The sequence below is a fragment of the Myotis brandtii genome, unplaced genomic scaffold (assembly GCF_000412655.1).
Source record: "Myotis brandtii unplaced genomic scaffold, ASM41265v1 scaffold200, whole genome shotgun sequence".
NCBI classification, from domain to species: Eukaryota; Metazoa; Chordata; class Mammalia; order Chiroptera; family Vespertilionidae; genus Myotis; species Myotis brandtii.
The window spans coordinates 1,469,541-1,480,531 of record NW_005357453.1 but is presented as its reverse complement, the minus strand read 5'-3'; the positions used below and the strand labels follow the sequence as shown (position 1 = coordinate 1,480,531).

General features: G+C 44.0%; 1 protein-coding gene across 1 annotated transcript in view; it reads right to left on the bottom strand.

Moving 5' to 3' along the window:
* The window catches only part of DCC (DCC netrin 1 receptor), a 980,448-nt gene that overhangs the window by 265,644 nt on the left and 703,813 nt on the right, over nt 1-10,991 (bottom strand). The window contains exon 9 of the mRNA XM_014538876.1: nt 10,164-10,320. Within this exon, the coding sequence (XP_014394362.1) occupies nt 10,164-10,320 (157 nt within the window). The remainder of the gene's footprint in view (nt 1-10,163; nt 10,321-10,991) is intronic.

The window sequence follows — 10,991 nt, the reverse complement described above, 5'->3', positions numbered from 1 at the left end:
GTTAGGGGTGATCAGGCAGGCATGCAGAGTGGTTAGGGGTGATCAGGCAGGCAGGCAGAGGGGTTAGGGGCAATCAGGCAGGCAGGCAAGTGGTTAGGGGCAATCAAGCATGCAGGCGAGTAGTTAGGGATGATCAGGCAGGCAGGCAGTCAGGTGAGCGGTTAGGAACCAGCAGTCCCGGATCGTGAGAGGGATGTCCCCCGAGGGGTCCCCGATTGCAAGAGGGTGCAGGCCGGGCTGAGCCCCCTTTCCTCCCCCATGCACGTATTTCATGAACCAGGCCTCTAGTACGAGAGTAAACTGTGTTTCACATACTCACAACTGTAAACCTACTTTTGCCCTCCCCTGTATGGCTTCCTTTATGTTCTCTTTTTACAGCTGTGGGCTTGAAGCATGTAAGCATGGTGAGCTGGAAAGCCATATACTAATGATGGAGGAACAAAGTTTGCATGGATTCTGGAGAAGAGCTGGGAGAAGAACTGTCTTCACTCATGAAAATCCTTTTTCTATTTTATAGAATCAAATAGTTTTGAGCCATTATTTGTTAGAGCAGTTAGCATTATTTTATCCAGTACTGCTAGTACATTAAAATATGCACTCTGGGTCATTACCAGGGATTATGGGGAGGGAGGAATGATGAGTACAAAGTTTCAACTGGGGGAGGTGATAACATTCTGGAGATATAGGGTGGTAATCATTGCACAAAAATGTGAATGAACTTAATGCCACAGAACTCTCTATTGAAAATCATTAAAACTATAAACGTTATGTCATGTAGATTTTACCACAATGAAAACACACACACACACACACACACACACACACATACACACACATCTTGTATGAATTTGGGTATAACCCAAGGTTTAGATATTTCTTTTTTTTCTTTTTTAAAAATAGTTTTATTTTGTTTTAATTTTTAGAGAGAGAGGAAGGGAGAGGGAGATAGAGAGAGAGAAGCATCAATCAGTTGCCTCCTGAACACCTCCTACTGGGCATCTAGCCCACAACCCAGGCATGTGCCCTGACTGGGAATCAAACCGGCAACATCTCGGATAACCAACTGATCCACACTGGCCAGGACTATATATCTCTTTAGGAGTGCTGTGTTAAGTTGCTTCAGGGATGAATTGTGACATAGTGGGAGAGGGCTTGTGACTGTGTGGGATTCAATATTACTCTAAAGTAGGTAAGAGTAAAATCATGAGATCATGGTTCACATGTCACATGTCACACTGCTCTCTTATATCAGATCAAAATTATTTAGGACGATATGTTTCTTTGTAAAAGGAAATCCTCCCAATCAGATTGTATGCCTTGTGGATGTGAATTTTTGCATCTTATTTATTTTCTTTTAGTGGAATAAATTTTATATACATTGTCTAATATAGCCCTTTTATATAGACAGAGTGTTTTGTTTTTTTTACTGTTATTTTACAGATGGGATGAATTAGTGTATGATCTATTGTGGGTCATTTCCTCTTGTCTAGACCTTCCCGCAACATAGTTGTCATTGAAGGTCAGATTTTCATACCAAACTTCTTGGATATCTATAAGAAAAGATGGCTTTCAGAATTGACTTTATTTTCATAACTACTAAATAATTTAGATGAAATAGCTGTGTTCTGGGACATACTGGCAAAACCCTTTGAATAGGCAGTCTTCAAAGGAAAAAAGAAGAGGCAAAAAAATTCGGGTATTCACAGTAAAAATGCCCACAATCATAGAAGGAAAACATCTCTCACATACAAAAGGGGATACTGGACTTCATGACAATAAAGGGAGTGTTAGGTGTCCCCCATCTCCATCAGCCTCCCACAATATCCCAAATTAACAATAGTCATGAGAAAAATGATACTCACTCATATGGACAATTGATCCTCTCTCAATGTTACATAAAGTGTGAACAAAGGGTCTTTAGAAAAATACTTCTTTGGGAGAGATCTGTAAGAATACAATGTAAGCCAATACAATCTGCTTTAGAGAAACATGGCTTCGGAGACAACTCCACGGGCCCTCCTCTAACCATAGGCTGTTCCTGCCCAAGATTGTCCACTAGTTTCTTCAATGTGGGCTCTTAATTTTAAATAAGGATTTAACTATATGTGTCTCCTTTTTCAGAACTCTACTTATTACATCAAAATGGGGTGGCAGCAAAATGCTATGTAGACTGCAGAGTGGATTCAGGAGTCTTAATCGGGGGTTGTTTGGGCTTCCTCATGAACTTACCTGAGCCTCGGATTGCTCGGATGCTAATTGTTGCCATAAAAATATTTTCCTTAGAGAGTTTCTAAAGAATAAATGCAAACCACCTCAAGTAGTAGGAGTGGTGCCTGGTACTCCCTATGGCGTGTTCTCTATGTGGTAGTTAGTGCTGTCATTTTTATTATTACTACAAAACACAACCATAACCTCAGAAAAAAAGAAGTGTTCTTGAGTCCAAGAAGAGAACTTTTCCACAAAGTATTCAGATATAGGACTATGAGGAAATAAATTAATAAGAGATACAATCATCATTTTAAAAAAGGAAAATAAACAGATTTAACTGAGCTATGGGCCTGCCCCCATTTAAAAAAAATGTTCTGTCAGATAAATTCTGCTTACAGAAATAAGTTAAATTAAAAAAAAAGTGGTCATAGATATTGAACAGGTAGCAATAATGAAAATAGTAATATTTTTTAAAGTGGAGGTTTCGTTGACAGCAACCGAGTAGCTGGTTCTCTGAGTTCCACCACATAGCGGATGCCCTGTCCTATGTGATGTCCGCGCTAGTGTCGGGGTTTGCTGCCAGGCTGCTCTGATGCCTCCTCAGGTCCTACTGGAGGAACATCAAATGCTAACAAGATACCAATGCATTCTGGGAAAATGGCACCTGCTGCCACCTGGCCTTTCCCAGAGTTACCAGCCCAGAAGGTTCACAGGAGGCACCTGATCCCCCCTGTCAGGCTTTCATATCTGAAAACAAAACCTCGCAAGACATTTCCCAACAAGTAAGTACAACCTGAGTTTGGGAAGGCAGCTCAATCCTCTGTCTCCAACCCCACACAGGCCAGTGCCAGCCCCTGAAGCAGTTACACATACTAGTAACATGCACATCTATGCAGTGAGGCATTAGGTTTCCCTGCTCCTCCAGGCCAGGCCTCCCTATAAATGGGCAGATAAGCGAAGAGGTTCTGAAGAACAAAGAACAGGAGATGTTAAGACTTTGCCCAATTACTGTGTTCGTGTGCCCTGCCTGTCACTGTCATTGCTCTGACAGCTCCTGGCTTTGCCGCTTCTCAGGATGTTCTCTCCAATGGCTCTGAAGACGTGATGACCCTTCAAATCCGCAGAGCTCAGGGTCACGGTGTCTACTGTCAGACAAAACTTCATTACCCCACTCCTTCCCCCCACTCCGAGTTAGCCGTGTGGGGTTCAGGCAAGTTCAAGGTAAATTGACTGAAGTACAGGGAGTAGGTCACCTGAGCTTTCTAGAATCCCTTCATATGAAATTTATTCCTTGAAAATCCACAGAGAATGCAAGTGCACAACTTGGTCCCCTCCTGCTGGCTGAAACGCTGCAGGCAGCGTGCCCGCTGGCACCTGTACACCGAGACCAAGAGGAGGCCATCTGCAAGCACTTCTGTCCAGTGCTGGGCGTTGGGGGTCACATGGCTGAGGCTCCTTGGGAAAGAACTGCTGTGTTCTAAAAGCACACGCTGTGACCCAGTCACAGCATCGCTGCTGCTTTTCTGAGCTCAGCCCATAAGTCCTGGCCCTTGGAAGTCACGAGTGACACAGGTGGCAGGGAACGTAAACTTGCATAAGTTGCATGGAGACCTGACCCAAGTTGGGCTCCAGTCTCCTGTGCCCGGAACCAGCCCTGCTCTGGTTTGTGCTCACAACGCATTGCATTAGGACAGCGTTTCCTGATGCTTCTTCACTGATTTCCCAGTTCTTCCTATCTTCCATTGACAGAGATTCTCTTCTAACATACACACTCGGTCGACTCCATGCCCTCACCGTGAGCATATTAATTATCATCATCCTATGGTTAACGCAACCTCAGCCCCTTGGGACAAGAGCCAGAGACCTTCAAGCCGTGGGCTGACCCTTTTCACACTCACCGGCAGTCACCAAGCCTCGCACACCAGATCGCATCCTCGCTCCTCTGCCCCTTCTCATCCTGTCTGGCATCCGTTTTGTTCTGTTTCATTCTGATTATCCTGGAGTTCCTTCTCCTGACTCGCAGTTCTTCTTGGGTTTGGGTTTGGCAAACGCTTGTTCATTCTTCAAATCCAATTCAAATGATATCTCCTGGCCGTAGGTTCCTACCATTATGTCCTCTGACTCTAGCGCATTGAGTGTTCTCTCCTTTGTGCTTTTGCTGCTATTGGTTTGTATGTCTACTCTAGCACATTTCCCATTGCTTTATTAGACACGTCTGTCTCCTTGACTCAATTGTGAATTATTTTAGAAGAGAAGCCATATTCCATTCGTATTTTATTGACACTCAGCATATATACCCACTGAGTCTAAAGAATGGCAATGTTGCTGGTGTTCACAATTTTTTAATGGAATGCATATATAAATGGGAAAATTTTAACAGAAGAATTGCCAGGTATCTCCACAGCCTGTGATCGCATAAATGCTCACAGAGCTGGATTCTATCCACGTTCCATCCTAACTTAGTCCCACGGGTGGCCTTGGCATGCCCATCACCTTCCTGCGTCTCACTTTCATTATGTGAAAACTGAGAGGGTGGGATCTACTCAAAGTCTTTCCAATCGAATACCCTTCATGGGCAGAGAAAGTCACCCGTGTGATTTGGTTTTGTTTTTAGCTGAATCCAGCACTTCTGTATTTACATTTCAGAAGTAAACAGAGATTAGAGATTAAGCATGATGCTGCTCTTAGTGGGTCATTTGTAACATATCTCTAGCACACATTTTCTAAATAAACACATGCTGTCTTGCCTAAGTGGACCAGGGTGTTCACACTTGTTACAGCTGTGAGGTGAGCAACAAATGCTGCCTTGATGTAGAAGATGCCTAATTAGTTGCTTCAAGGGACAAGGATTCTATTTTGTCCCTTTGTAAGGAAGGAACTCTGTTACTTTTAATGGAGAGATTTTTAACATCTTCTCTTTATTTGCTCCACTTTCATTTGTATTTTCTTAGTGAGAGAAAGAATGGTGCAATGATGAGAAGATTTCAAAACTGAAATACAGAGTTTGCTAGAACAGGGAGCGTTTTTCAAGCTTTTTCATCTCACGGCACATGTAAACTAATTACTAACAGGTGGCGGCACACCGACACATATATTTTTTGCTGACCTGACAAAAAATAGATATACTCTTGATTTATTCACACCGATGACTATGGTGTTGGCTGTTGTCATTTCGTTATTAGACAATCCAAGGCAAACAAGGTCAGGTACTGCATGTTTTAAAAATCCTTGCGGCACAGCAGCTGAAAATCGCTGGAACAGGAAACAGGCTTCAAAGTGACAGCGGCAATGAGAGTGACAGCCACCCAAATGTCACCCCAGATGCACCCTTTGCAGCCGGTGCTGTCCTGAAGAGGAGGTAGGTTCAGAGGTGAGTCGCCACAGACAAAGACCGTGGGGGATGGAGAGCACCCTGGTCGGAGGTATTGCCACTGCACCCAGGTCAAAAACTGTGTTTTTTTTTTCTAAGCACAGTCTGAGAAACAGGCTTTTAAACATTTTGTTTTCATATAACCTCTGTTTCAGCATCTAGTAAACTTCTAATAGACTAGTCACATAATAACTACTGCCACAACAAATAAGAAGTTCTTTCCTGGAAAAAAAGTTTTGGGTTAAAATTATTTACTTTGTTGGATTTTGGCCAATGTCCCTATAATAAATCTGACTCACTCTGGGTGATCTTCTAGTTCTGTGTTGTTGGGTTTTTTTGCGGGGGAGGAGGGTGGGAGGGGATCTTATCTTTCTCCATTGCAGTTATCATCGATGTGTAGACACATTCCTGGTCTATATATCAGGCCTGGACTTCTCCTCTGAGCTCCAGGGGCCTATTTTCAAGGACCTGCTTGACAGTTCCCCTTGAATATTGTAAAGGCGTGTCAAACCAACAAGCCTGAAACAGAACTGATACCTTTTATTCCCAAATCTGGATCTTTCCAGTATCCTTATCTCACTCAGCACATTGCCCCACCATCCACCCATTTACAGGAGCCAGAGACCTAGGAGTTATCTTGAAAAATCTCCTTTCCCTCACCGTGAATGCCCAAGCCATCACCTGGTCCTGTCAGTGCTGTTACCTAACTATCTCCAGAATCTGTCACCTGCTCCCTCTCCACCCAGACCCCCTTAATCCGACTCAGCATCCTCTCCAGCCTGGGCTCCTGCAAAGCCTGCCAGATGGCTCCCCAGCACCCACTCACTGCTTCTGATCAAACTTCCACTCCGCAGCCACCATCAACCTCTCTAAATGCAAGTCTGAGTATGGCCTAGACCAGTGGTCGGCAAACTGCGGCCCCTTGAGTGTGGCTCTTCCACAAAATACTACGTGCGGGCGCGCACGTACAGTGCGATTGAAACTTCGTGGCCACATTCAAGGGGCCAAAGAGCCGCATGTGGCTCGCGAGCCACAGTTTGCTGACCACTGGCCTAGACATCACACCTCTCTAAATGCAAGTCTGAGTATGGCCTAGACCAGTGGTCGGCAAACTGCGGCCCCTTGAGTGTGGCTCTTCCACAAAATACTACGTGCGGGCGCGCACGTACAGTGCGATTGAAACTTCGTGGCCACATTCAAGGGGCCAAAGAGCCGCATGTGGCTCGCGAGCCGCAGTTTGCTGACCACTGGCCTAGACATCATGCGCATGCTCCGTGACTTCTCTTACAGAAGCGTGTTCCTTCCCTTTAGAGCTCTCCACTCGGTGTGTAGTCATATACGCATCAGTAGAATGATCCTCCCAACACCGTTAAACTGCTTCCAAAGAGACTGCCGGCTTCTCTGTTATTTCAATCGCAGTGCTAGGCGAGTGAATAAAGGGTCACTCATTTGTATATGGCATTTATAAATGGCATACCTTTAAATACCTGTTCAACCCATTGGAAGAATTAAATCACAGTTTCTCATCCTAAGACCATTTTGAGGTAGAAAGGATGGGACTGAATTTCACTGAGAAGCAGAGTGACAGGAGGGCCATTCCTGCTGAGCCTTAAGCCGGGGTCAGAGTGTGGTGCTTTGGATTCGGAGACTTGCTCTCCTCTCATAACCCACTCCCTTCACCATAACAAGCCTTGTCAGCTGCACGGTCCTCAACACTGCAGAGCAGGGGAAGGACATGTAAACACCATGTTGAAAATCTGCCCGGCTAGCGTGGCTCAGTGGTTGAGTGTCCACCTATGAACTAGGAGGTCACGGTTCCATTCCCAGTCAGGGCACATGCCCAGATTGCAGGCTCCTCCTCAGTGGGTGCTGTGCAGGAGGCAGCTAATCAATGATTCTCTCTCATCATTGATGTTTGGATCTCTCTCTCCTTCTCCTTTCCTCTCTGAAATAAATAAAAAAATGTATATTTTTTAAATTGACAGAAAATCACCCTACCTGGTTTGGCTCAGTGGATAGAGTGTTGATCTGTGGACTGAAGGGTCCCAGGTTCAATTCCAATCAAGGGCACATGCCCAGGTTGCCAGTTCAATCCCCAGTAGGAGGCATGCAGAGGCAGCTGATCAATGTTTCTATCTCATCATTGATGTTTCTCTCCCTCTCTCCCTCTTCCTTCCTCTCAGAAATCAATAAAAATATATTTTAAAAAAGAAAATCCAATGCACTTTAGAATTCTAAAGTGAATCCTCCATGTCAATCATGAAGAGCTGCTCTCACCTCCCAAGCAGTGAGCAGAGGTTTCCCGAGGCAGCATAAAGCACTGCATTGTATACAGCCCTGCACATGGAAGACCCTGACTTTGTTCTGCCACAAAGTCATGTGACGTTGAGCAAGTCAGGAGCTATCTCGGAGCCCTCCTGCTTCATTTGCAAAAGGAAGATACCAGTCACTTATCTGCCTACCTCACAGGGTCATGGTGGGGATTAAATTGAAAGATGCCCATGAAAGTGTTTTTACTTCTCTCATCTGAACTCCCGCAGTCTTTGTATGTAGCACTTTTTCCGAATATCTTTTACTTGTATGGTACAGTGAGGAGATCACTGGACTGGAAACCTTGCATTTAAATTCTGATTTTTAATATTTACTGGTTGTGTAGCTCTTCAGGCAGTATTTTTGATACTTCCTGAACAGAGCAAGGCGTGCTCATCTGTAATATGGAGATTATCATTCCTGCTTTATCTGAGGATCAAATGGGCTAATGTTTGTGAAAGTGATAAAGCCCTTTCTAATGATCAATTGGAGAATATCTGCATTTCACTGACGTTCATTTCTAATCGCCACCATGATTTGCACATGGCACTGCTAACAAGAATGGAGTGCTTATGGGGCACCAGGCGATGGGTATCTGTCTTAGGCACTTTGTCTTAACTTCATTTAATACTCATCACAACCTGACATGTTGGGTCAATGATGATCCCAAGTGTGGAAAGCAAGGCACCAGTAATTGGCCCAAGGCCACACAGCTGGTCAAATTCTGAGCCAGGACTGAAACCCAAGCAATTCAATTCCAGAGCCACAGGGCCTTACCCTTTCAGCTACACTGTGCCACACTCCATAAGTAACTTCAGATTACTAAGTGGGAGGTATGATATTCTATGCATGAATTAAAAAGTTTGCTCCTGTAAGTTTTATATGGTAAATAAATGATGCAAGTAAACTAAGCCATCAAGTCAGAAAATTATTAGAAATAAGCCTACAGAGGAAATTCATGTCATAATTCATAAAAAATATCAAGAGAGCTTGGTTTTTTTCCAGGTTAATCAGTTAGGGCAGTGGTCGGCAAACTCATTAGTCAACAGAGCCAAATATCAACAGTACAACGATTGAAATTTCTTTTGAGAGCCAAATTTTTTAAACTTAAAGTATATAGGTAGGTACATTGTTATTAACTTAATTAGGGTACTCCTAAGGCTTAGGAAGAGCCTCACTCAAGGGGCCAAAGAGCCGCATGTGGCTCGCGAGCCCCAGTTTGCTGACCACGGGGTTAGGAGGAAGTTAGGTAGCCATTGAGAGCACCTGCTTTAGAGTCAGGCCTGTATTAAACCCTGGTCCCACCACGTACTAGCTGTATCACAGAGGTGCGAACTTCTTTCTTAAGGGGGATGTTATTGTTGTGAGGATTCGATAAGACAACTCTGCCAGATGCTTAGTCTGGTACCTGGCACCATAAGTGCTCAGTAAATGCCTGCTCCTGTTATCCATGCATACTCTGTGGGCTTGGGCATGTGATTTCAGCCTCCCCAGAGCATCCGTCTCTAAGTGTTCAAGTAGAAGGAAGTTCAAGTAGAAGGATTCAAAAGACCCCTTTCAAGTCTAATGATTTTTAGGTACTAAGAGGGGATAGATGGATATCTCTGAAGTAATTATGTCTTATGAATTCTGACTTTCAGGATCTAAAATTTATGCTACTCTCTGATTTATGGAGTGAAAGCACCGAGGCGGATGAATAAAAAAATGTTTACTATGGCACTTGCATTTATTGCCACCATTAACTAATTGGGCAGATTCATGATAATCTGAGCCAGAGTAATTTGCCTGACAAAATCATTGCTAATCTGAGGCAAATGTTCAACCCACGACCTTTAGAAAGCTATTGTGTTAAGGATTTTAATAAATATGAGCAAACAAGCATCACAGCTCAGAAACAGGTGGTTGAGCATCATCCCAGGCACCCAGAGGTCACTGGTTCCATTCCCGGTCAGGGTACTTGCCCAGGTTTTGGGTTTGATTCCCTATAGGGGGCATGTAAAAGGCAGCTGATCAATGTTTCTCTCTCCCATCCACGTTTCTTTCTCTCTATCCCCCTTCCTCTTTCTCTAAAATCAATTTTTTAAAAACGTATTTTAATTAAAGAAAAACCCAACAGAGAAAGGAGTCATAAAGTCTCCATTTAGTAATGAGTGAAGGACACAGAGTTGATTCCACAGGTCTCCGAGGTCCCTGCTAAGATGTGCCGCCGCCAGTGCCCCACAGTGTCCCTCTAAAGAGAGGGGTGGCTAGGCTGAATTCTCCTGGTGGCACGTACCTGTTGTCGCCTTCTCTGGAGAAAAAGACGGTGAAGGTTTGAATGTTCCCTTTTGCTTCTGCGGGTGGGCGCCAGCTGAGACGGATGAACCGACTGGAAACCAGGACAGGGACCACATCTCTGGGAGCGGAGGGGAGCACACTGGAGCTTGGGATCGCTGAGGAGGAAGGAGAGGAGGCGGTCAGAGGTGTCGGTGCCACGGGTGGGCAAAGGGCAGGGAAGCAAAGCAGACCCAGCAGCAAACACAGAATGGCACATCCACACAGATGCTACAGAAATGAAGACAAACCAGGAAAGGAAAGAAACAGTAAACGGAATCAAAGGTATAACGGGATTCCTTGGAGTTTATGAAAAGGTGGCTAATTAACCGCATATGTAATTTGACTCATATTTTTCCAGTTTCTATTAATCATGAGATCAATGGCAATAAGACTAAGTGTCCTATTTAAGTGTGAAGCGGGGAAACATGACCATGGACCTGCACGTATTGATAGATGCCTCAGGTAACCAAGTAGCTGTTACAGAACCTCATTCATCTCAGAGCCTGTTTACACTGTTTTTGGTATAATTTGAGGACCTTTCCTATGCATTCCCTAAGACCACAGAAAATTTAAAGAAGCAAATTAAAATCGATGGGAGCTAACAACAAAATTCACGAAAGATTTGAATTTTGCATGAGCATTAACAACAACAACAACAAAAAAATAAAAGCCTAATTTTACATGGTTTATTGAATCAGATTCTAATATCTGTTGCACTTTGATTTCAATCCCTTCAATTTGATAAGCATTACCAAGTACTAATTATGGCCCAGGAGCAGGGACAATG